General features: G+C 38.2%; 1 protein-coding gene across 2 annotated transcripts; it reads right to left on the bottom strand.

Moving 5' to 3' along the window:
- Positions 1 to 6,788: 6,788 nt before the first annotated feature.
- Positions 6,789 to 23,053, bottom strand: RBM46 (RNA binding motif protein 46). Of its 2 annotated transcripts, XM_069013557.1 has the most exons (7): positions 22,940 to 22,985; positions 21,744 to 21,807; positions 20,514 to 20,675; positions 16,419 to 16,886; positions 14,113 to 14,895; positions 9,900 to 9,959; positions 6,789 to 8,506 (listed from the first exon to the last, which is right to left on the bottom strand). In XM_069013557.1, exons 3-7 carry the CDS (start codon positions 20,662 to 20,664, stop codon positions 8,481 to 8,483), a joined length of 1,488 nt encoding a protein of 495 aa, XP_068869658.1. In that variant the 5' UTR covers positions 20,665 to 20,675; positions 21,744 to 21,807; positions 22,940 to 22,985; the 3' UTR covers positions 6,789 to 8,480. The 2 variants fall into 2 exon arrangements, with proteins under 2 accessions (XP_068869658.1, XP_068869657.1); XM_069013556.1 differs by lacking the exon at positions 21,744 to 21,807 and having other exon boundaries at positions 22,940 to 23,053.
- Positions 23,054 to 27,646: the final 4,593 nt, after the last annotated feature.

The raw sequence follows: 27,646 nt of genomic DNA, 5'->3' as shown, positions 1-27,646 counted from the left end.
AGGAAGCATCAGGCACATCCAAGAAGACTGGAAGCTAAAAAGGAAGGAAAATGCAGAGGCAAAAAGAAGCATGTTTTAATGTGTATTGAATTCTCAATTTGTACATTAAAAATAAAATCCAACTCTGACTAATTGGACATAATGCAGGAATGTATGTGAAATAGCATGGAGATAGAGAGCGTTGCTGCTCTCACCGGGGCTAAGCAAGAGACTGGCAGAGGTGTTTACACTGTGGTGGGGACATCTCAGGCAGGTGAAAGTCTGCAGGGTGGAAGGGAATTCTTCAATGAAGGAAGGGAAATCACCATTAATCCTCCCCTCTTCCATAACCAAGGAGTACCTTGCCCTACTTTCCCAGCCCTGCATCTACTTTTGAAAAACTTCAATTGACTTACAGGCTGATTCTACAGGAACAAAGTTCAGAACATAAAACTAAATGGCCATTTCTTTCTGTAACAAATTCTTTAAAGTTTGACAGTCCTCCATCAAGTTGGTTCTCTGGAGAAGGGATTTCTGTTGTGCAGCAAGAGCTTTTTGGTGAGAGCAGCTAACCTGAACACTGTGGAAAACTGGGTGTGTCCTGGGTTAGGGAATGCAACCTGGGACTGTTAGCAGTGAACTGGACTTGCACGGTCTGTGTCTTTCTGCTCAAAATCTCACTTCAGAAAGCTGTTCTTCACTTTGGGGATTTTTACCCACTATACCTCTGCCACCTGGAGACCAGTTTAACAATGAGCTTTCATATACTTCCTCTATACTTTGATTCTAACTCCTTGAAATCCCCTACTTCATTTTCAGTAGAGATTTTGGCTGCCTTTGACCTGAGTTTGTTTTTACGTTCCTCCATTCAGTTCTTGTATCTTCCAGAACTGGCCAGATAATGAACATTGAAAGCTCATCAGGTGCTTAATCAATTGTGTTTTCACACTTAAAATGATTCTACAGACACTGTAACTACCACAGTACCTGTTTATAACATACACTAATATAAAATATATGCAAAGATCACGTGGGACCATTTTTCCACTTGCCAAAGAATTAGAGAAGTGGTAGATGCATTAAACTCCCCATTTGTAAAACAACATCTGTAAAAGATTACTCACCATGAAAAGAACTAGATTACATCTGATATTTTGCAGAAATTTGTAAGCTTCCAACAGCACTCTGTTGCAGGCTCTCAAGGATATGAAAAAACATAACAAGTGGCAGACACAGCAGAACTGGCAGGAGCCCATGTGCTAGTGATGCTGAATTCATATCCAAAGTGATATTCTGGTACCTTATCTCAAAAGCACCCTTAAAGATGGACATAGTCTATTTGAAATAGTCTGGAAACACGAGAGAATATTTTGATGCAAAACAGTGTAACTAAGAGAAGTTGGCACTGATTTAAGTAAAAGAATCAGAATAAATATGCTTGAGGACTGTGCTTGGATTTGAATTTCTTTTTAAAGAAAAAAATGTCAGTTGACAAGGAAAAACTATCAAATAGTTTTCACTTAAATACAGTAGTAGACTGAAGCCTATTGTGAAAGAATAATTAGTGATCAAGGTCAGGCTGGATGGGGTGCTGAGAAACCTGATAGAACTGAAGATGTTCCTGCTCATTTGCAGGGCAGGGTGGACTAGACAACCTTTGAAAGGTCCTTTCTGACCCAAAATATTCAATGAATCTATGACACAGAAAAATATTTGAGGGGGAAGAAATGTCAAGAAAGGCCCACAAAATTATGAAGTAGCAATCAGGAGAGGAGAATTTAAGGAAAGCCAGTTTGAGATTCAGCCTGGTGAACTGTCTTGGAAATTAGCCAAAAAGAGAAAACATGCAATATAGTGAAAAAGCTGATCATAGCTCAATTACAGAAGCAGTAATATATCCAAGTCTTATCTACACTGACTTAGATTGTTTGGGTAGGATATTCTCATTTATAGTCAAACATCTGCTTATCCTAGCATTATGAATCCTAATAATCCAGTAAGTTTTCAAAAGTTATGAAATAGTTATCCATGTAATGCAATTAAAAATGCTTACTGCTACTCTAGATCTTTATCCCTAATCTTCTCCTTTTCTCTGCAATTCCCTCCCATGCAACAGTAATTAAACTGCTTTTTTATTTTTTAGATGAACTGTTAAACTACCAAGAATATGAGTACATTTCATACAAAGTAAAATTTTAAAAACGTTTCCCAAAAGTCATTCACTAAGTTTTTAACACAATACTGACATGAAGTTTCCTTGAGTTACGTTGGTTGTCCTCTTCAGGCTGCTAGTACATCTATTTTTCCTTGGTTAGATGCCTCTCCTATCTCTTCTGACTCCTGTTTGACAAACGATACACTAGGATTTGAACACATAAAATAGAAATCTTTTCACTCTGGCTGGCAAAAAAAAAAAAAAAAGGCATTTTAAACTACTGCTGGTTAGCTTGCAATAATGAGGCTGTTAAAACCTTGGGGGGTGTCTGCACTGAAGGCTTTCACTATCCAGAATTTTCTGACATCTCCCTGTCTCTGAAACCTTAAAGAAGTTTATGAAAACTTAAAGAAGAATAGCTTACAAAAAATGAAGTCATACCTATACAGGAGAGGAACTTCTTTTCATTATGAAATACTGGTATATCATGGAGCTGAAATGGATTTAACAAGCACAAATTCAGTATGAAATGGAACAACTTACTTTTCTGGCAAAGAATTCTAGGGTAAGACAGAAAAATTCAGCAGACTCTCTACTGCAGCAGGAATCTTGCCAGCCTTACACCAGTTTGATTTTATCAGGGTTTGTAATATGGGTGAAGAAACCTGGAAGCTGAGCCTCCCAAAGACTGTAGCATTAACCCATTAGCCAGCTGTGTACAGACACATTTGAGAGTTCACTAAATGCCTAAATACCCCTAGCACTAGAAGAGCCTAAATAAGAATTGTTTACACAAATGACAATATCTGAGCTCTAAAAGAATTTCTCTTCTGCATTAGGATGAAAATATTTCATATTCTTAGATGTTTTTAATACACATACTTGTCCAGATGACTTTCTCAGGCAGCCAGACATACTGTCCTGTGAATGCCTGTATCCACATTTACCCTGAACTCTCCAGTGAGAGCACCTGGCTTCATTCCTCTCAGAAACCCGAGACCAGTGTTTCCACCAGCAGCTCAGCCTCTGAGGTCCTGTAAGTTGGAGGCCACATCCCTCCTTCAGGTGAGTTATATCAAAATCAGGGGAGCAAGCTCTGCTAACACCCAGCTCTCACCAGTTCAGCTGTGACACAGGACCAGCTTGTGGAGCCTGTTGCACAGGTTCACTGGAGCTAAATAGAGTTGAACTCCACCTGCTTCATAGCTTGCTGGAGTCCCCATAGGGTAATTCAGAGTTATTCACTAGTTACTTTTCTAATATTAAAGTGTCACATATGGTGGTGAAAAGAAAAGCAGCAAAATACAGCTGATAGCTATTACCAGTATGTAGAGCTACTGGTACTAACAGGTGGCTTAGAAAATTTCTTAAGCTTAAAGCATGAGTGGATATTAAGAGCTTAGGAAATAGCCAGTGTATTTCTATATTGGAGAAATCAAGTATTTTTGCCGTATTGTGTCTGTAGGACACCCTGATCCAATTTATGTTGCAAGATTCAACTCCTTGTGGGCTTTGATGCCTTTCTGGAAGTTGTGCTTCCATCAGGTGTTACTGGGCTTGCTCCAGGGCCGTATGTGAAATGGGGTGATGTGTTTGGAATGCTGGGTGAGGTGACTGCTTCCTCTGGCTTTAATCCACCACTTCCATAGCTTAAATTCTTGACTAGGATGAATGGATAAAAGAAGTATGATTTCATGGTAGCTGAAAACTCGATGGGTTTTTTAAGGAAAAATGTGTAGTGGAAGTTTTATCAAATATTATGCCTTAGTGTTAAAGTTCAGGTAGTTTTGTCTCATGAATGTTGCTTTAGATAGCAGAGGTGAGCTTTTGGAGGATGAGGCATTGCCTTTTTTACATTTTTGTCTAGTTTAAAGAAAAAAACAAATCCTTTCATCAGTGTTCCTATCATCATTGTTTTAACCCTAAGACTTTGAAAGCTGCTTACCACCCCTCCATAGAAAGCTAGAGCTACAAACTAGCTGTTAACCGATTTCTCACCTACCTCTATCCCTGGCATAAAACCAGCACATTAAAACCCAAACATTTTGGATTCCATGAACAATTTGACCTTTAGTTTTCTACAAGAAGAGGTAACTGGAATTTGGCACTTACACCATTTTGTATGATCCTCCAAATCTGTGTCATCCTGGAGGGATCCTGAGTTGGTTTGCTGTTTTTTACTTGCACCCAAGCTCTTCTTTGCTATTGAACTTTCTGAAGCATCTCCCCCTCACTCAGGACTACTTAATTCCTGGAATACTGATTGTGATAGCTTCCTGCCTTCAGCCCAGATACACCTTCCCAAGGGATGCTGTTCTTCCTTAATCATGCTGAAGTTGCCAATGTTAAATTAGGTACCTGCAAACAACACTGTGATCCTCATCACTTAAGAAAAAATAAAAAAGGGAGAGTAGGGAAGACTCAAAGGTCTCTTCCTTCATGTGTCTGAATCCAACCTCTTACTCTTGTCTGCCCTAGGAATGTGTTGCAAATACTAAATTCTGCCTGTGAAAAACTACTGGGAAATAGGAAGAATTGTTCTTCCCCTCCCTTGCTGTCGAATCTGTAGAGCAGAGCAACTGAGACATCACAATTTGGGAGAGAAAGGCCCAGCTGCTGAAGGGACCACTATTTGCATGAATTTGTTTCTCATACACTAGTGAATACTTCCCTCTGCAGGAAGCTTTAAGCTGATAGCAGCCACAACCTCTGGCAGCATAGAAAAAAAATGCTCAAAGCTTGAAGTGGGATCTTTAGGAAGGTATTTGTGTTCTTCTAACTCTTGAAATTTCACCCACCTTCAAGCAGTACGTAAGATTTTCTTTCCCAGGAGCAGCTATTTGCATTCTAGAATTCTAAAAATTCCACCTTATTTGACAGTGGTTACATTGTTAAATGCTTCTCCATGGTAGTTTGCAGCATCTGTATCTTTGGAAAAGGCCTGCCCTATCTGGGTCCCACACGCCTGCTGCCATTCCTGCTACTAGGTGTCATCCTGGTGGAGTGAGCACTGCTTTCATGCCAGCATGGGTCTTATCTCCTGAGGAGGTTAAAGGTGTTATTACTGATGCAGTCTGTGATGAAGTCATTTTAATCCCGTCTCTTAAAGTTTAGCCACAGACAGCTTGGAACGATTTCTAGCCCTGGGGGATCCTTGCTAGCATGGTGAACAACTGAGTGGCAGAGAAAGGAGCTCTAAATGGCTGCTTTAAGCCTTCCCTTTTCCTGGCTGTTTGGGGCCTATCCAGGCTCTAATTGCAGCAAAGCTGTGTTTAAGACTGCTTGATCATTACCTGTTTTTTCCTCTAGCTGTCCACTAAGCTGGACACTAAATAGCATGAAGAGATGGTAAACTGATCATTCTTTGTACACAGCAACTGCTGTCAAGAAATTTGCTGAAAGAGAGGACTTGGAACAACAGACTTCCTGGGGATTGTTTTTACCTCAAGAGCATGCATTAACCCTGTATCTTCCAGGTGACTTGCTCTTTACTACCGTTTCATATTTAAAAGAAATTTCCATTAATTTACTAACTCTTGTTCATGTTATTCTATAGGATGCTAACTTTGGGTGACAAGTAGTCTTGGTTCCCCCATCACAATTTACTGTTGCTTTCCCATGAAAAAACATGGCACTAATAATAATAATATTAGAGGGAGGATGGGGGGAAAAAAGGTAAATAGATGAAAAAAAGTAACTGTAAGAGTAAGGACCTCCTTTTCTTATTTAGGGCAAGTTTTTGATGCAGTGGGTCTAGCTCCAAGTAACAAAACCAAATTTTTTACCTTATACAAAAGTAATGAGGAAAAAAAAAGGCAACACCATGTTCTGTCACAACATTTTTAGTAGAAATACATGGTGGTTTATTTTCCAAAGGTTAATAAGCTCCAGTGAGAGTTTTATAAGCATGAAAAATATGCTTGCAATTTTGCACACTGATTAGAGATTTCTAATGATGTGTTCTAAATAAACTTCAAAAAGCCTGAATTACAGCAACTGAGTGCTACTGCTGCTTCAGCTGCTTATTCCTTTCAGCACTGTTCTTAGCTGCAGAACAAAGACCAATTCTGCCCGAGGGTTGTATTTGGCTGACATCAACCTAGTACTCATTACACTCAAATGCTTGACAATAGTTTAGTACTATCACACACGTTGGGAATACTGAAAATAATTGCCAAGACACATGCTCATGTTAATAATGATGGGATTTTCTAGTTTGTAGCAAAGCTGGGGGGTGTTTTTGCCTCAAAGACAGGAGGGGCAGTTGGAAATCTGAAGAAGGATGTTACAAACCTGAAAAATGCAATCCCCTGGCTTTCCAGTACTGGGCAGTACCTCCTTTTGTTCACAGCTCTTCTTCTGGTATTCATTGTAATATTATGCAATCTTTGTGCACCTTAGCCCACAGCTCCCTTAAGTAGCTAACAATGAGGATTTTACCTAGGTTTGCTTGGTCCAGATTTCCATCAGAAATGCAAAAACCTGAGTCTTCCTCAAGACACTTAAAATGAAGCTTATTTCAGCAGTCTGTAGACTGGAACTCTCAGGCTGCCAGGAAAACACTTTTAAATTACCAATCCCGTATCTTATCAGCATTATACTGTATCATGGTATCGCAAACGCCAGTTTTTGTCTTGGCCTTAGGAACCACTTGGTTTAAACATGGATTAAACAAGTTCCCTGTTCCCTTTCCCCATGAGTTTTTTAGGAAATCTTAACCTTTTAACAACTTTCACATGTGACAGAAGCTATGAGCCAACTTGCTGTTTAAGAATTATTTTCCTTTTTTCAAGTGTTCATCCAGCCACTTAATCACCTTCCTTTTGTTGAGCAAAGCACTGCAGCCCCTGGCCAAAGCCTGCTACTAGAGAAAGCAAAGTGAATCCTGCAAAGTAAGTTTGTGAAGGTACCACGTCTAAAATAATGATTTATTTTCTTTTACAGACACCAAATATGAACAGCATAAATTTAATATAAATGGTAATTCACGTACAGAAGTCAAACACGTTATTTCAACATTAGAAATTGCAACGTTTAAAAGAATTATTATGTAGCTAATATCAAATGCAAATAAAATGAAACTGCTATAACTGCACCTAAATTAACAGCAAAAAGGACAATTTAATATGGTGATGAAATACACTGAACCAAAATATATAGTGGACCAACACAGTTGATTGCTTTTAAGAAAAATTATTCAACTTGAAATCTTTCCATTGCATTGTTTTCTGTCTACATAATATTCCTTTCTGACAAACAATTTTCAGATACAACAGGTTACAAACAATACTTGCATAGGTGAGACCCTTAGACATTTTAACCACTTGGCCCATTCCTTGTCAAAGAACTGAAACTATGTATAAAATCCAAAAATAAGAATGGTCTACTGTATTAGTGTCAGATTTTTAAAAAGGTAAAAAAATGTTGTTATTCTTTTGTCATTCAATAAATAAAGCACTTGACTGAGAAATGCCAAATAGTCACAATAAAAATAAAGATGGCTCACTCAAAATGAATTACATATATCTGATTTTTAAAATCAAAAACTATTTTCAGTTTAATGCTAAACAATATTTTTTAAGAAGAACATGGTCTGATTATAAAGTGAGCAAGATGCTGTTCCACATGGCTACCACAGGCAAGCACAAGTGTAGGTTTCAAGGGAGAGCCTGGATAAAAGTGTTATCGTCTCCAAGAATTAACTAAGATATTGAACCTCAATGTTATGACTACAGCAATGCAGCCTGATGGTACATTGAAATAAAGTCCTTCAAAATACAAGTTTTCCATTGATGTAATGCTATATCATAAGCAAAGATTTTATTGGACATGTTCTTCCTACAAAATTTTGCATCAAGTTAATGGAAGCAAACTGGAGGGATGGTATTTAAGCTTCATAATATTATGCATGTTTATGTATGAAAAGGCAGGGTTGACAGAATAGTGTTTATTGTTTTGTTGGTGGGTTTTTTTTAACATTTGTTTAAGATTTATTACATACAATAGAAGCTGTAAAAATTCTGTGCGAGAATACAAGAGTAGGAATTGTGGCAAATTGTTTCAACACTAAATATAAATTACTGCTGTATAGACTATTACATGTAATAAAAATCTTTTAAACAAATTATGTTTTAAAACTCAAATTTAATCAAACTAACCAAAACAATTCAATATTCAATTTCACTAATCTTTAAATTGAAATGCTTAATACACACACTTTGAAGAATTATTCATTGATAAACACAGAATGTGAATTTCCAATAATTATGTATCAGTGGGGTGTTCTTTTTCCTTTCATGACAAGATCCAAAGCAACAAATTCCAAACTTCTCTTCTTCAGGGAAATTCAAATCAAGTAGGGTGTACAGTTGGCTGCAGAAAGAGAGGGGGAAGGGGATAAAAGAGACTTTGATTTCAGCAAACATACTGCATTATCCATTTCAAGATGGACTTAACTATTAAGGAACTTAAGATAATGGTGTAACAAAAGCATTCACAGTCTTATGCCAATGCTCACTCTTCCCTTTCCTCTGCAGCACTAACTCAAAATAATTAAGAAACTGTTTAGTCAGCTGTTCAAGGAGGTTTTTTTCCTAAGAGCCTTATACTTCTAAGAAACCCCATTCTTCAGTACTGAACACATTTTCTCATCCTATATATATATATATATATATATATATATATATATAGACACACACTGAACTTCACCATAACAGCCCTTTGTTTCACCTTCACTGAATGCAAAATATTAATGCAGACAACTCTCAAGTGCATATTAGATCACTGTTCTGAGCCATATTAGCTACATGTATCATACACATCACAGCAGCACAATTCATATTGCATATTTAACACTTTAGATCAGAGTCTACACTCAACTATGCACCAAGTTCTGCCTGATGTACACTGCATAAATAAAACCCAACTTCATTTTGATCATCAGTGCAGTAGAAAAAACTGTGCTGAATTATATCCTGTTGTGAAGTGACTGACTCTACTGAAGGCAGACAAGTTATTTCACAGATAAATATAGTCCAACACTGTTGTATCTCTCTTACTCTTTTCCAAGTTCACCTGTATAGGCCAAGATTTACAAATTTGTGTTCCCTGTTCATAAGCAGCAGCTGAAAAATAACTGAATCTTTGGGCAATATTCTGTGTGCCTGAGATTAGAAGCTTCCAGCAGTTAACACAGAGCATGCATTTAATGCCATTTTCAGACTGCCTTGCAAACTTTTAAAAACCATTCTCATGCCATTCAAAAAAAAAAAAAAAAAAGAGGGAGGCCTCAGAAGTGACAGATACATACTTAAATTCATCCATAATAGCATATTCAAAAAAAAGTCAGAGGAGACAGTAGTCTCTTTCCCATGAAACTGACTAGCCAAAAAATAGTCCAAGTGCCCAGAGGAGTAAGAGCTCCCACTTCTGAACATAAATTTAAACCCAATCTGGAAAGGCAAATAATTAAGAAACAAGTGAAAAATGATTCAGAGTCATTTTAGGAGTAAAAACTATAACCTTCCTTTGCGCTGCACAACCAACAAGAACACGAGACTGCGTGATCCATCAGCAGGTATTACAGGGCAGTAAAGGTATGGTCTCCTTTGGAAAAAAGCAACAGAGAATCTCTAGAAAGCCTTCTTAGAGCTGTGTCTGTGGGGAAAGTACAACTTCTCTAACATACATTGCAAACATTGCAGCTAAGACAATGTCTCTGAGAGGGCAAAAAGCCACAATAAACAATCCTGAGAGGCTTACTCACCTTTACTATCCCACCATGCTGCATTCAGGGACAGCAATGTTATATATGCTTGCTCAGGGGCTGTAAGAAAACCCATTATGTGTAAGTCACCTGATAAATATTTCAGACTTCTAAATTCATGCTGTTAAAAAACTTCTTATACTGCATTCTGAGCCTTTCTAAAAATCATTAAAAACCCCCAAACCACAACTTATCATCTGTATTTGCTAAACAAAGCCAGCAACTTCTGTGTTTTTTTCAAAAATCTTACAATTTGTGGCTGTTGCTTGCTCCAACAGCAACATAATTAATTTTGATAAAGCAAACCACAGTAATGTTTAAGTAAAGAAAACTCCTACAACAAAACATAAAAACCATCTCACTTGACCTTTAGGTTTTATGTTAAAAATCTAATACAGCAGTTTGCAGAGACATTTGTTCTGAGACACAGGTGCTAAATACAGACTCTTGAACTAGCTTATAAAAGTTTTATCCATGACTTAAAATTGCTACTGCATGCAGTATTTAAGATGTTTAAACAAGTGAATTCACTTGTTTAACTGGTAAGACACAATGGCTGCTCCACCTATTTCAGTATTATTTACTATAAAAGTTATATGTGAGGAACTGGAAGGAAACTGTTATTTATGTGCTATAGTTAGTTATTAAAAGACTTTTTCTTGATTTGGAGATTTATCAGTATATTCTTCTTAAAAATATTTTAAAATATTCTCTTCTACCTCACAAATTAATTTCATAAATTGCATCTCAGTGAGATGTAACATGAATTAGCAAGTGTGAAAGTGCAAAGAACACCCTCTAGTGGAATACCCATTTCAAACCTGGCAGATCCCTGAAACAGGAAACTTTACTGGAACTTCTCCCATTCTTCCCCTTAAGTCAAACTCAGTAGGGAGAGAATTTCCCAGGACTCAGCCTTTGCTATAGAGAGTGTTATCTTAAGGACTAGAAATAGGTTCTGACATGTTCTGGTATTTCCTTAAACCAGTGGAATTCCAACAGCAGCAAATGAAAACAAACCAAACAACCAACCAAAATAATAGTTTCCAAAAGAAGGCTCTGTTTTTCCAGGCTTCAGATGTTTAATCTTAATAAAAAAAAAGGGAGGTGGGAGTTCTCCAACAATTCAGAGCATATCTATGCAATTTCAAGTTTTCTTCTGCCTGTACTTTGAAGATATGTGGATGAGCCAGTTTGATTCCATAAGCTACAAACCACTGTTACTGAAGCAAAGGACCTGAATGATAACACCACCTCCTATTTCAGTATTGACTCTGCACTAAGAGTGCTTTGGGACCACAGGAGGAATATCAAGTGTGTGCTAATTACACAACTATACAGTCCTGAACTGGAGCTGCCTCACATTTAGTCAACCTCCAGCATGGGCAAGAGCAGGAAGTCTCACATATTTTTCTAACTGGATGCCACATTTAACAGCCAAGCACCACTTTGCAATTGACATTAACGTGTTGTGTAACTTCTGAAAGCACAGACTTATTTGTGCAGAAATGTGATTCAAATTAATGGTAGAGGTATGAATTTTTCTACAGGACATTCAGGTGTTTCCCTATTCTGTTCCTCTATCTCTGCAATCCTCCCTCTGACAACATTCACCTTCTGAAATTTCAACGTGTAGCTCTGCTCCCTTTCCCACAAATGGACATCCAGACACGTGATTTTCACACATTTAGCCAAGCCTGAGTGTTTTCACTCCCTTGATCTGTTAGTGATTTATTTAGTAACATTAAAATGTAGCTTATTAATCTTTCCCTGACAAAATAGTTTTCTATGTTTTCTAAGAACCATCGTTTTCAAAATATTCAAGTGACACCAAGTGGTAAGTTGTTGTACTGCTGTCTGCTCAGGACTGCTGTGGACCAGTACTATAGACACTTGTGTAAAAGCCAAGTATTCTGTAATGCATGAAAGCAAACACAGAAATGTGTATCCCAAAAAAAAAAAAAAAGCCAGAATGCCTTGATATTATTAATCAAAGCAGTCCAATTTTAAAATCCTATCAAAGCAGCCCTTTCTCATTTACTTACCTTAGACTAGTTATATGCTTTAAAAAGAAAAAAAAACACAGCAAAACCCACCCTGTACATCATCAAAATTTAAGTGGCCAAAAAACTAGGTTCCTGTAAGAGAAGTTACTTACCAGAAAGAATTAGTCCCTGTGTCATCTTTGCATATTCATGTTTATAGTAAGTTGCTTCCAAGAAACACACTCAGACTTTTCTCAAATTACTGCTAGTTATCAAAAAACCCCCTAACAGACAAAACCCCCAAGCCCCAAAGAAAAACCACAACCCACGCATCCATCAACAGCATCAGCATCATTCAACATGTCAAACCATGCAACACTTTCATGAGAAGGAAGGATTCTGTCACATCTCGCAACTCTGCTTTACCTGGAGATATTTCTTTCAACATAGAATATATATTAAACTGGAACAGAAACAACTTCTGTAGATTAGACAGGGAAAATAAATTGTACTTTCAGACTCCTTAGGGCTGTGTTTCAGTATCACAACAATGCCAACATCAAAAACAGGGTTTTTAATCAATATGAAAGATGTGTATCTTTCAAAAGTCAACCTTGTATGTTTGCTTCGAACCAGGATTCTGTATGCTCTTTGCAGGGCCAAATCCTCACAAACCAGAATGCACAGAGGCCATCAAAAGAAAAAAAAAAGTTATTCAAAGATAACAAAACAGCACTACTAGCACTAGGCCACTAGCTGGACAGCTGTCAAAAAACAAACCTGGTACTTGGGAATTCTGCTAAATACCAATTCACATTAACTGTGATTGTATGGCACAATCAAGTGCTAAAAAGCTTTAGAATACTATTAATTTATATTCACTTTGAAACCTTTTCCCTATAGCACTTGTAATTATAACTGAAGAGATAAAGATCTAAAGATATAAAGATAAAGATAAAGATACCTTCTTCACTTTTTTAAAAACTTGTTTGCATTCAGGATTTGCCCACAGCTGTGAATAATCTCTCTTAATCTAACTTTCTATAATTGTTCCCTTGATTCCTTCCCAGAGAAGTATAGGAGAGAAAATAACTTTAGGTAATGAAAGAAGCAAACTGGGCAGGTACAAAACTCACAACAGTCTTTACTCTTCAGGAGAGCCTCACACCACTATTTTGAGTTTAGTACCCTTTTTATCCTTTGTGTTCAGGATTACATGGCTTATAAAGGTGTGGCCCTAATTTTCCTAGTGAGAAAAATATGGAAACAGACACTCAACTACTCAGATGCTGCCCACCAAATGCTGTGTGTACAAAACCAGACAGATACTTAGCCATTTATTATTAAAAAATCATTTTGGCCATCTGAAAGCATCACCTTCTGGAGGCGACCCACTAACGTAAACTAATCACACCACTGGCTGAAGTAGAGACAATGCATAAGGCTTTGTGTCTTGGAGGTTCTTCTTCCTCCAAGACCTTCTGGCCATGCCAAATCCAAACCCAATGAGAAGCAAGAACATAAGCAAGAAGAAAAAGCTTGTTTACATTTTAGTCATGCATTGCAAAAAAAAGGCATCATAGTCAAGCCTGAAGTAAGTCTGCTATGAACTCATCCAGAGGAGAGATCTCACCACAGCCTACGTACATCTCAAGAGACTTCCAGAACAAGTACTAAATTGCAGTACAGGGAAAAGAAGAATGGCAACACTATTTTAACAATGTACTGCAATCACTTTTCCAATTCACCAGAATTAGAACAGGCTAGGTAAAAAAACCCAACCAAATAAAAATCCCAACACCTCCAATTACATAATATAAAAACTTCCCTTTTCTAGTAGTTGCATTATAATTTTAAAAAATGGAACATACATAAATGAAGATGCTAGAAAGAAGACAGACTTTCAAATAAATTTTTAGCACCATAATCATCTCAAAGATAAACTTAAGTCACTTACATGTCATCTAATGCTTCCTTATACATCATTGCAGTAGATGAATGTAAGCAAAAATGACCCTGGCACTGGACTGTTTAGATATTTACAGTGTTTCTTCCGTGCTCTCATCTGATGGTCCAGACTCAACTGACACAAGAACCAAGTCTTCTGTAGACTAGCTTACAGTTTATACAAAAACACATGTGCACCAAGATATGTACACCAAGAACAATTTGAAAGTAACTTTTCTAGCTTCAGTTCTTCATATGTAAACAAAAGTGTTTATGCTTACCTAGATGTAAAAGTGTGAATTGTGCTGCCAATTCCTTTGCATCTTCTACTGTTGTACAGAGCTTTTCTGGCATGAAATAACTCTGGGAATCATCTGCAATACTAGAAATAAGCACCTTGTACACCAAGAGTATTTTCCCATCCTGACCTGTGGTTGAATACAAGCAGTATTCTGGTGGTGCCCAGCTATTTTTATGGCAAAAATAATCCAGATGCATTACTGCAGAACTGAAGTGATTCAGCTTTAAAGAATACATGCTAATTGGAGTAAGCTTTATTCCTGGAAAAATGGGGTATGTACTTCTTTCAACTTCAGGGGGGCCTGGACTGTGCTGACCATTAAGACGAACTGAAAGACTTGCTGGTTTCCCCAAGGATTTTTGAGTACCATCTTCTTTGTTAGGAAACCCTAAGAGATTTTCAGAACTGGGACTTATCTGACCATTAAAATGTTGCTTCCAAGAACTTTCTTTGTTAACTGGCTTTGCCAGTGTTACCTCAATACTGGCTCCATCAATGCACTTTCCATTCATTACAGACATAGCAGCAACTGCATCTTCGCGGTGGAAAAAATGAACAAAAGCATAGTCCCTCAACTTCTTTACACGTTCAACTACTCCTGGCTTGAACTTGTTGAATTCAGCTTTAATTTTTTCCTCTGTAGTAGATATCATTAAATTTCTCACATACAATACTTTAACTCTCTGCATAGTTTCTTCATCAACTACTTTCTCAGGATCTGCCCAGTCTACTTGAATAGTATGACCCCAGGGCTGGAACGTTCCTACAGCAAAGAAGCATAATATATATAAGAAACATGCACAGTAAACCAGAATCATTCTTATCACTTACCTCTACAAAAAGCAAACATGATGCATACCACAAGAAACTGGGTTTTGTTGCCTGCATCTACTTAAGTTACTTGAAATTGTTAAAGTAAATGAGACTCTGCAAAAATCACAGGTGTTCTGTTACCTTTGGGTTCATTAAGCACCATAAGCTGTCAAAACAAAGACTTTGCGACACGCATACACACACACACACAAAAGGAGACCAAAAGTAATGTATTTAACTAGCTACTAAACAGAGCCTCTTCAATAATATTACCTCTTTAAAAAGTATGGGCAACACCTGGAAATAGTAATCTAAGTGTTTCTCTCTAACACAAACCTTACTCTATGTTGCGTCAGACACCAGAACCCAAATTAAAAGAAAAAAACAAAACCAAACCTGTTTTGTTACTCATGTCAACCTATCATTTTGCATATCATACCGGTTTATTTTCCATTCAGTGATCTGGAGGTATTTCTCCCACCACTTTGCATATATATATATATATATATACACACACACCCCCCAATATGTTGAATATATTACATATTACTACAAGTACTGTATTGATATTTATTATATTATTATACATTTGATAATTTGCATTTTGTATATACGTTTGCATATTATATATTTGTGTATATATAATACACATACTACATAACCCTTAGGTAACACTCTGTCAGCTATTAACACAAGACTTGCCTACATCTTAGCCTTAATAGTTTTGGCATTCATTTCAGCAAAGCTAATGCTGTATTACCTTCTTGAATGACTTTGCTTCTCCAACTATATTGTTTCATTTCCTGTGTAGTTCATTTCCCTTCCTTTCTCTTCTAGAATTTCCCTTTTTAACTGTACCTTTACCTATTCCTCCTTTTTCAGTCAATTTAATCCCTTCTACTTTCCCTCCTTCAGATTGTATAAAATAAGGTGCAATGAAAAAATGATCTTCTATGCGTTAAACTCTGAAAATTATTTTCTACTAAAACATTCAAGACCTACTTTTTAGTATTTTTAAAATATGAAAAATTCACATACTTCATAGTGATGAAAATAATGTCACTCATGACACCACCAGAAAACACAGGGCACATTCAAGGCATTATCCTTTCTAAGCTCACCTTTGAGAGAATTTGTGCACAGAGCCTTGTGCATGTAAATGAAAACTGAATGTGTACCCATGCAAATACATATTGGTGTAAATCACAATAGCTAAATTACATAAAACTGATGTCTACTTTTTTAATTGTCAGAACTACTTAAATTATAGCTTCTTAAAAAAAAGTTTAACAAAACCCTCCTCAACAACAAAATTATAAAAAATCACCCTTAGCCAAAAGGCAAGACTGCAGTTTTGAAACTCTCAAAACACCTTAAAGAATGGAAAACAGGGATGATCCACCATCTCATTCCCCCACAATATGGAAATAGATACGTCCCATAAAAGCTCAGTTTAATTACAAACAGTTTTACCTGGGATTAGTCGTCTTCTAGCCATTGCAGCTGCTCTGTGAGATTCATATTCTACAAAGGCAAAGCCACGATTTTTAGATTTGTCAGTGGCATTTGGATAAACAATGACATCCACCACTCCTTCTGTAACTTTTTTCATTTCATTGAGTATTTCTTCTTTCTTCTTATCTTTAGGAATTGCTCCAATAAACAGTCTGCAGTTGTCCAAGCTTACGCAGACACCAATAAACTTCCCTGGACGAATTTCATAATTATTAAGAATCTTGATGGCCAGCTGGGCTTCCTCTTTAGTGGTGTACATCACAAAAGCATAGCCTCGGTTCTCACCAGTGAATTCCATCATCAGTCTGAGCTCATAGATTTTCCCAGCTCTCTCAAAAACAGGAACTAGTTCATCTTCATACATATCACGAGGAATCTTACCCACAAAAACTTCACATCCACGAGGTGGTGGAGGACCTTCCCAACCTTAAAATAAATTGTCCAACAGCAATCTTAGTACGAACGCCACATAGGCACATTTCTCCCACACCCAGTTCAAATGTGGGAGTTATTTATTTATTTATTTTTGGTCTCAACTGAAAACTAGCACATTCTCTTCTATTATGTCTTATTTGTTTTACATTTAAATAAAAACAAAATGCCAGAAACGCACAGTTTGTATTTCTTTAAGTTCCATTTTCTGGGTTTTTTTCCAATGGAATCTGTATGACAACACACTGAACCTGTTTATCGAAAATGCTAACAGGTTTACCAAGAGTCTCTATTTCGATAATTTTTTGCCCCTTACAATTTTATTTCAGTTATTAATAAAACTGATATACCTAAGAACAATACCTCAGTAAGAACTTTAGTTTTATTTTCTACTGCAACACGTTAAAGTTACAAAATGTTTCTCTGCACTTCTTGCCCATATTTTTATAAATTTTGGTAAGGGTCCTCAGTGCAGCACTTTTCTTTCTTCCTTGACATCAATCAAAAAGTCCAAACATTTTGCTTCCACCTCCACTCATCCAATAAAATAGGACTCCCTAAGGAAGGCAGGATACAGAGCCAAACTTTTTCCAATAGGCAAAAAGATTGAACACTTTTACTCTAAAAACAGACCACAGTCTGCACAGGCAGTAGTGGATGGTAGGGGAAAAAAAAGTAAATTAAAAAACACAGAAGAAGTCAGTCTTTGGCTGACATCTGAAAGCTACAAGAACATCTATGCTTCTGTCCTTAAGCCAAGGACATTCAGACATTGCTTTATATCTCTGCCATACACACTGAAAGATATGTTCAACAGATAATGCAAAAATGTATTTATGCATTTAATATTATGGAGTTGTGATCTTCAAATACGACACTCCATTTCCCCAAAATAATAAAAAAATAATTTAGAAGAAGTTTGTTTGGCTTTGTTTCTTTTTTTAGATTGGACAAACAAATCAGGTAGAAGGTTCAAAGGCAGACACTCAAATCATAACTAAAAGCCTTTTCTAAAGTTTTTGACAAGAAAGGTTTTCTCTAAGAGGAAAAGCAAGGAGTACAAAGATGGTAGAAAAAACCAACACAAAACTTAGTAAGTACTAGTATGAAATGAAAAAGCATAATGAGGCAAGGTGAAAAAATAATTACTCTTGACAAGTTAAGACAAAAAGATGATTAAATAATGTACTTTGATTTGAAGTTCAGAATAAATTATATTTGGATGATTTTGTAATTAACACTTTTTCCTTCATGTTTGTATTGCCAAAGAGCCTGTAATTTACATGGGAAAAAATTAACAGAACTGAGACATTTTTGCCTTCTCACAGAGAAATTTTTCATCTATAACTGTACAGAAAGAGCTACATGGCACACAGAGAAGCTACCAAGGCATCAGAATTGACACACATTTGGAGTCACACTGCCATGACTTACCTAGGAAAAAGCCTGGCTCTGTTCTGCACAGCATTCCACATCTTTATCATTTTCACCTTTGTAAACATTTCTGACCACTTCAGCTGACTGGACATGGCAGCTAACACCATTTTCAGACCAAGTACTGCCATCACTCACACTGTGCCAGTCCCTTCCCACATAAAAACAATAAACCAACTGTACCACATTTAGGAGCTCCAAAGACAAAAGCAACTGCACACCTCAGTCAAGAAAAAATTGCATAGGGAAGTAATGAAATTAAGTAACAATCTTTATTTATTTACTAACTAGACAAACTTTTACCACCCTCCTTGGTCTGGTAAGTGATCGAACAGTGACTCTCAGTAAGTAAAAGCCATTTACCATACAAAAAGCCCCCCTTCTAACTTTGAAGCTGCATACTAACTCAGCAGTACAGCACATTACTGCCAACTGCAATTAACCTCTTGACTCCTGACCTAAAGAAAACTGCTCTGTGCTGCATATACCACACATACTTAGCAGAGCAAACACAAAGTTAGTCAAAAGCATGCCACAAGTAGTTGACCAGAGAGTTTCCTTGACTGGGTACTTGATTCATCGCCGAACGATAGAAAACGGGACTCCTATTTTTGGAGCAGTTCAATCAACATTAGTTGTAATCCTCCACTGTTAGTATCCATGCCATCTTAAACTTCCATGTAATTCTAATGACTCACATGCCTGGTGACATCACTGGGTCTACTGCTTAGATGGCAGCAGATGTAAAACTATGAAAACTCACTTCCGTCTTTTTATATTAAACACTCTACAGATACATTTTTCACAAGTGGCATAAACTGAATAAGAACTGCACTGATGTCAGGTAAAAACCTGTAATTTTTTAGGGCAGTTTTCAGCCACATCTGCTGAGAATAGAGCTGAGACTAAACTTTGACAGCAACACAAGCTTACAGAAATCACATCCTAAATCAGCAAAATTCACAGTGAAACCCTTCATTTATAAAGATATTGTAATTTCTTACAAGCCATCTCAAACATTTCAGCCTCATCTGGCCTAGAGCCATTTATAGCAACTTAGGGTAATTTCCAACCTAAAAAAAACCTATGAAAATACATGAAGATTTGAAGGAAAAATATGTAACTAATGTCAATGAACGGACTGATGGAAGAGATACTTTTTCAAACACATCTAGTTTCAGAAAATATTAATAAAACTAGCTTTGCTAAACAAACACAATACTGTCTAATGTCCTAATTAAAAGACATCATTATTATGTAAAAGATGTATAATAATTTAAGAACAGGCTGAAGTCAGCAATGCCCTGCAGTTCTTTTTCCAGTGCCATTTTCAAAATAGTTTCACAGGGCTTCCTTTTGCTATTTTATATAGGCTTAGTAAAAGTATAGACAAAATTTTAGACAGAAAAACTTCCAGAGAAATAATTTTGATGCAGCTCAAACTACATATAGCAATGAGCAAATAGAGTTCATGCTTCTGAGCATAACTTATAAAGACATGGGATCACAGGCCCCATGTGAGAATGAACTGAAAGAGCAGCACAAAGAATTCTCCTTCTTTCTGCTTGTCTAAGTGCGTGATCTGATTCAGAAGGAAGAGTTACTGTACTCCATGTCATACAATCAGGCCTAGTAGAAAAATTCTTGTACACTGCTGATGCCAACATCACAGGAAAAATTAATCAAAATAAAATAAATGTTTCATCCTCAACTGTGAAAACAAAATGAGTTAATCTTCACGGGTGCTCCCTCAGAGAACAAATGTTCATTAAAAACAAAAATGCTTTGGCCAATGCAAGTGGTAAGCAGTCAGAGAAGACATTAACTAGGTTATGCCTCTATCACCAACTTGTTTTTCCCTTCTGTGCCACTAAATGTTTTGAAGCGTGTTCTCAGTCATATGGAACACACTCGGCATTTTGAGCTCCACATTTGTTCTGCTACCTGTCAATTTTAGCTGGTTTTAAAGCTGTGACTTTTGAAATCCACCAAAAGCAAATGTTCAACATAGTCTAGCTCAAAAGATCTTAAATTGCTGGAAACTGTAAAACACACCAGGGCCCTCCCCATATGTGTTGTGCTTCTTACACTGTTTCCTTAACCTTTTACTACTGTCACTGTCAAGATACACAACACGAGGCTACGCCAATTTTCAGTGTCAAAAGAAATCTCAAAAGCAATGCTTACCTGGTGGAGGACCACCAAATTTTCTTTGCCCATTTTGCTGAACCATGCTGTATCCAGTCTTCTCCATTAGGGCAAGTAAAGCAGCCCCATTTTGAGCGCCACTTCGGATTTTGCCGCATCCATTTGCTGCAGCTTTATTCTCCTCATGCATATCTGCAACAGCTTCAACAGAATATGGCAAATATTCCAATTCAGCAAATTCTAAGTTGTTATGTACATGCAGAAGCTACCAAAATACAGAAAAACCATTTAGGCTATATTTGCCTATTTACTACAACTTTATTTAGCATAAGGCTTCAGTCCTACATCCAACCATTATCACCTCTGTACTCGCTTTCACAACATTGGTTCCGTAGCTGGGATAATCCTGAACTTTACCCAGCCACTACATAATCTATATATAAACTCTCCTAAGTGCTATCACAGCTATCACAACATAAACAGCACAACTATTTTTAAGAATGCTGTCCTTCAAGTAGAAGAATGAATTTTCATAAACCAAGTGATCACAGCTGTGTAAGGGATCAATAAGCTACTTGGGGTGACAAGTTCCATTTTCTTATTACTACATTTTATAAAAATACCAATTATTTCAAAATCGTATTTTAGAACTAAAATACTGGAGGAACACCTTAAGTCCATGCCCGGTTAGTAGAAAGAATTCAAAGAACTCATGAACATAAATAACTTAATAAAGTTAAATTATATTAAATTAATATAATATTATATTATATTAATATATAATAAAATTGGGCAGAACTGTGCAGCAAAACTAAGGGTGTGAAATAATCCCACCTCTAGGATTCCTATTTTCATGGCTTTATCTATTTTCACAGTTTCAAAAACTAAGCAGGTTTATCAATATGGTTGTTGCTGCCCTATCTCCTATTTCTCTGGCATGCCAAGATCTCACCCAACACTTTAAGTTTCTGTCACCCACGTGATGGAAAACAACCACACCACTTAACAATTACCAATTTTGTTAGTCAAGCCCCTAAAAAAATCTTGAGTCAGATGTTTCCTTCATTGCCTCCAATTTATTTATTCCTTTCCCAACATTTTCTGCCTACTGTTTGTGATACTTAGACAAGCAATCTTTTTCATCACTTCAATCCTTTGTCCAAATGTCATTTCCAGGTGCTATGTCACTTCTTCAAAAGAAATGCTGCCCCAAAAAATCACCACCAGAAAAATAAGACACCACTGTTTGTTTTCCAGTGCCCCTTTTACCTTCAGCTTTCTTCGTCTTCAGGATCACACTCCAAAGACAACGTCCTGAGCTATCAGCAGTTTACTTTTTACAAGAAAAACACTTAAAAACAGCTTAAAGTTTACACAAATGTTTCTTGACAACCCACTATTATTTGCTGAACAAAACTGAAGTTCTTAAAAATATTATAGACTTAATTTATGGAGTGATGAAGTGCCTGTTCCCCTACTACACTTATGGATGTTATGCAATGATACTACTATCCAGAGGTGGGGCTGCAGCTTCCGCCACTCCTGCCCCAGCTTTGTCATTTGTAATGTGCTTTGCATCACTGTAATCACTAAGTGCATTTTTTTCACAACAGCCTTCACATAACATTCTAACAGACTCCAAAAATCCTTTCATTAGAATAGTGCCACCACTGATTTTTTTCCAACCCTAGGAAAAAAAGATTTTTGGTGGGGAGATATCTTTTTTGTTTTTTCAAGGACTAGGTATTCATTTTAGGGCAGGAATCCATGCAAGCAACCACTCTCGAGAAGCTTAAATTAAAGCTGTCACTGGACACTAAAAAATCCAAAGAGTGAACAAAACTCCTGGTTTTATCAAAATGAGATTCCAGAAAAGCAGCAGGGTAGAGCACAAAAAAAAAAATCCCCGACAGGCATCAGCAGAAACAGCATGACTCCTCTCTGCTATAAACGGTGTCCCATCTCCTTTCAGCAAGCGAATTACTGGGTTTCACAGCCTATAAGCTGCACAGAGATTCCGTAATTAGGAAATCTTTTGGCAGCTTCAGGCCTAACAAGTGATGGAGGAAACAACGAAGCTGGAGCAAGGAAGAGGCTAATTTATTTTCCCTTTGTCTCGGTGAGTTCTAACACCAGGGCAGGAACGTCGTTATCTGCAAGTGCAACAAGCGGGCACCGGTCTGGCACCGCGGGAGCTCGAAGGGGCGAAGCGGCGCTGAGGAGCTACGAACACCCATGCAGGAAGCAAGCCAAACTCGGGCACACCCCAGGGCACAAACCCCACGCACGGGAGGAGGCGCGACTGCATGGGGGGCGGTGAGGGAAGAGAAAAAACCCAACACCCCCAGCATCTCCCTCCACTACTCCCGCCGACTCGCACGTCAAGGCCCCTTCTCCACACCACTCCGTCCCCTCATCACGCTGCCTCCGCCTTTCCCCACGGCACGGCAAGGACCCGAACCCACCGCTATCCCCAGGCAGACGAGGCCACGGCATGACTCCCCGCTGTCGCATCGGGCGCCGAACGCCACAGAGCACAGCCCCGGCTGCCGGCGGCGTCAACGCCTCATGCGCCCGGCCCCGCGGCCACAGCTTTCCCTCGCTCTTGCCCCGCCCGGCCAATCAGCGGGCGCGGAGGGCGGGCACGGATACAATTGACAGGCGGCGCCAGCCAATCGCAGCGAGGGAAACGTGCCCGGCACGCGAGCGCTCTTTAAAGCCGGTGACGGTTGGGCGAAGGGACGTGTCCGGCGCGCGCGCCGCAGCCGCTGCTGGAGCCGTTGGGACGGCGCGTGCTGCTCCCGCCCTTAGGGCGGGCACGCGGCGCCGCCTCAGCGCCCCTGCGTTCCAACCCCCCTCCATTCCTGAGGGGTGCCGGCTCTTCACCTCACCGTTACCTTTTCAGAGCCTGGCTGCTAAATTTTTTTTGTGTCCTAGGCTTTAATCTTCTCCGAAATGGCGTATTTGGGCCTTTATTTAGGATGTGCTCTGGTATGCACTTGTGCTTTAGGTAATTTTTAGCGTTGTGCAGGTCCATGCTGACCAGTAATAGCAAAGTGAAATATCACTGAATCAATTAGGTTGGAAAAGACCTCTGAAAAAGTCGAATCCAACCTACAACCCAACACCATCATGTGAAGTAGACTGGGGCACTAAGTGCCACATCCCATCTTACACAGGGATGGTGACTTGATCACCTCCCTGGGCAGTCCATTCCAGTATTTAATCACCCCTTCTGTGAAGAAATCCTTCCTAATGTCCAACCTAAACCTCCCCTGAGTGCAGCTCAAGACTGTGTCCTCTTGTCCTGTCGCTGGTTGCCTGGGGGAAGATCTGTCTGGTTTCAATCCCTGATAACTCAGTTAATGTTTCCTTCACGACTACAGACACTTGCCAAGCCAGTTGGGTTGGAGGCCCTGCAGTTCTGTCACTGTTCCTGAACTCCCATCACAACTCCTTAGGGCTCATGCAGTAAGGCACGCATCCAATGTACCAGGGTTAATACGGGGTGTGGGATTAGCTTGCAAGTTCTTCAAGTAGACACCAAAATGTTGTGGCCCATTTTCCCCATCTAGTAAATTAAAGTCTTTCAAAACCAATATACTTTCACCAAAAATATCTCCCCTTCCCTTTCCCTAAGGTTCCCTTAACCTAAGGTTCCCTAAGGTTACATCCTCAACACCACTTACTAATAAGGCAGAGAATCCCTGAAATTTTAACTTCAGGACATGCAAATTCATCTTTATTATGAATATGTTCCAGAGCTTTTAGCAATCTCATTTTAAATCTGTACTGCCACAGAATTGCTACATCATCATATTTGACATTTGGCCGTTTGAGTTTGCTTATTTTTCAAAGAGAATGCAGGTTGTGCTTTTGTTAATAATGGCATGTTACACTCACCATGTTATTTACAGATGGTATGTCTCCATGTAAAACTTCTGAATTGCCAACATACCAAAGCTATTGCCTTCAAGATTAAATTTCACCACCTCTTCATTTCAGGTACCTGTTTGGTTTTTGATTGGTTATTTCCCCCTCCCTCCCCCCCCATCTAAATCAGCCATGAAGCTCTCATAGGAATCAGTTTGGGGTGTATTAAGTCAAAGTTTGTGACATTTTGACTGCAGCTGTGTGTCTCTGTTACCTTACAGACTGCTCACTCCCTGGCCGAAAACTCCCTGTATCTCAGTTGTTATTGCTGGTGGGAAATACTGGAGGAATGCAGGCAATCTTTTAGATGAAAAAAAAAAAAAAAAAAACACCAAAACCCAAACCCACAATTGCTCAGCATTTTCTTTGTATTTCGTGTAAGTGACACCTTACTGGATAGGTTGTCATGTACAGCCATTTCTGGAGTAAAAATGACTGTGCTGCTCCAGCAGAAGTTCTCAAGGAAAACATACAAATTTGCAATCAGGTTTTTCACTTAATGGCATGAATAAAAGAGAATATAAAAATAAAAGTATTCAATGTTTATTTCTCTTATTAAACATCAAAGGCAAACATAGGAGCTAAAGACCCCTGCCTTTCTAAAAGAAATCAATTATCTTTTTCTTCCTTTGTTCCCCATGTGCTAATTGGGTATCAGTACACCCTCGCCCCAGGTGCTAGCTGCTTTTCTTTGACAATCTGACTGTTCACTATAATTAGGCTTTACTAAGAACAACTGTTTATAACCTGTATTTTTCTTGGATCTTGCTGTGACTCATAATAAAGTCTGAGCTGAGTATTTGAATTCTTTTCTCTGATGAAGACATGATTTACAGGGAAATGCAATATTTTTTATTAAATTAAGAACTTTATCAGATAATTTCAGGTCTTCTGAAGAGATTTTAACCACCTGAAAGTTTTATTCATTTGTTTTTAATGAACTTTTATGAAAGTATGGGGAAAAAGAACCAGGCCCAAAACATGTTTTGGTATTTATCACAGCATTTATTTCTTTATTGCTCTATTGAATCAGTACCTTGGGACATAGCAGCTGTTTAGCTTTCAAACCTGATAAATAGAAACTTATTTTAGGATTATTTTACAAGAATTACAGCATAATTTACCAAAAGGCATTTGGCACCAATTCTGGTTAGAAAATTACTTTAAATTGCAAATAATATACTATTTGCCCCAAAGCTTTATACAGCTCCTATTAACACCGAGTTAGTTTCCTCACTAATGTCTAGTTGAAACTCTCACAAATCTGATGGATGAGGAATGAGGGCAGAGTCTTGCCAAGATTGTGACGTAGATTCCTTTGGCTAGATTTGAAAATGTGAAAGAGGTCTTTTACTTACACATTTTATTTTATAGCACTGCACCAGACAGTGCTTTTCCTTCTAAGTTATTTTAGGTAGCTGTAACACAGAACTCCTTGATATTTCACTTCTGTTTTATTGGAATGCTAGCAAGTCTCAGCATACATGTTCCTGGCATGGGCTATTGCTGCAGTTGTAGTGTACTTTAATAGAAGCATTAGCTTTTTTTGTTAGTGTAAATTTTACTATGGCCTGGAGCAGGAAAAGAGGGTATGTAGTATTTCTGTGCACTCTGACAGGTTTGATAAGTAGGTAGTAGAAATACTTTAAAAGGAAGCAGACATCCTTTGAAGTTTAGACAAAGGTCTCTGTAGAAAACCTAGACATAATATGATTATAAATCTAATTATAGTAAGCTGTCTGGAAAGAGTTCATTTCAATCAGTCCATTTTATTTTGAGTTTCATTTTATCAGGCACTGCAATGCTCATTTATTAGGATCCTCCTAACAAGGCATGCTAGTGCCTAAAGGGTCTTTTTTCTTGAAAAGCATGGTTTGTTCTCATTCAGCTTTGTGCCTTAAAAATTATATATTTCTGCCTTTTTAAATTATAAAATTACAAGATCTAATACTGCTGAAATGAGCATTTGGAGGAACAGAATATTAACTGTAGAAAATACAGAGTTCCTTTTTTGGTAGACCACTTTGAGACACATGCCACATGATTTTAACATGCAGATATGCAATGAAGATGAAAAAATGGATCCTAGAGCAAGTTCTGTCTTCACTTCGATGAGTACAAATGTCAGCAATTGCACTGATGTAAATTGAATTAAATCAACTTTAAGCCAGTACTGCCAAGTGTGGAGTGATGTAAAATGTGCATTAACAAAATGTATAAAATCTCTTTTCTTGTTTTCCCCCTTGTTACCATCAGAACTATTGCTTTCTGCTCTCTCTAAAAACCTGGGCCCTTCACGACAAAGCCATACCTTTTATCACTGAGCAAAATGGCAGTTTTATGGCAATACAGCTAAGCCTGAGAGGGAAGGAGCAGATGGGAACTGCTGGGAAAAGTATCACCACAAAGGGTTGGTGGAAGAAGTGGTGAACATCAGGAAAGAGAAGTGAGGAAAGGACAGGGAGGAGGGAAGGGGCAAGGGAGATGGAGAATCCTGTCCTACAGCACTGCAGTCTTTTCATGTTCCACCATCACAGAATGCTTTCCAGTCTGCTTTTTAGGCAGATGTTTCAAAAGCATTCTGACACAGATGTATGTCCTCCTCACCTCTGTGGAGGAGGAATTGAAGAGGATTGGGGAGAAAATGGCTACTGCTGCAACAACCTCGAAACCAGAATTTTCTTCACAGAAACACAAAGAACTACGAAGCAGGCTTCCTTCCTCACACCACTCGTGTCTCAGTCCTCACCGAAAGGCTTGGGAAGATCAAAGTTCCTGCTCAGTTTTTTATTTCTCTGCAAATGGTTTTTTAAGTGCTTTTCTGTATCTAGCTATTGTCTTTCCTAGAAAGCCTGGTGACACAACCAAAACTGTGGTGAAAAACTAAACTAAGAATCACTAACTACATCATGGGTAACTATATACAAAATCAGCGTTATGCAGCTTAACTGTTTTCCTCATTTCTGCTTAGATATTACAGTAGTGAAACAGGAATTTAAAATCAAAATTTCTAGCCCTACGGAGAGTTACATCGACTTAGTAAATATCTGACTTACTCATTCTTTATGTGCGAGTTCCATAGTTAACGTCACAATTTGCCGGAGACGGCGCATTTTCCTGACTCTTAAGAGAGCCACTAGGTGGGAGTATGTTATCTTAAAAGGCGCTTGGTCGGCCACGGCAGTTGTCATTTTGAAGGCGCTCCGCTCCTCTCTTTTCCCGGCAGCCGGGACACGCTG

The sequence above is a fragment of the Aphelocoma coerulescens genome, chromosome 4 (assembly GCF_041296385.1).
Source record: "Aphelocoma coerulescens isolate FSJ_1873_10779 chromosome 4, UR_Acoe_1.0, whole genome shotgun sequence".
Taxonomy (NCBI): domain Eukaryota; kingdom Metazoa; phylum Chordata; class Aves; order Passeriformes; family Corvidae; genus Aphelocoma; species Aphelocoma coerulescens.
Note: the sequence above shows the minus strand (reverse complement) of the source record. Positions and strands in the feature narration are given on the sequence as shown.

Excerpts from the sequence above, each read along its gene's own strand:
- RBM46 (XM_069013556.1), bottom strand. The coding sequence starts at position 22,988 with ATGCGACAGCGGGGAGTCATGCCGTGGCCTCGTCTGCCTGGGGATAGC. Across the intron at positions 20,676-22,939 it reads TCGTCTGCCTGGGGATAGCG|CTGTTGCAGATATGCATGAG; the intron begins GTGGGTTCGGGT and ends ATTCTGTTGAAG. Across the intron at positions 9,960-14,112 it reads ATTCACACTTTTACATCTAG|CCCCTGAGCAAGCATATATA; the intron begins GTAAGCATAAAC and ends GTTTTCTTACAG.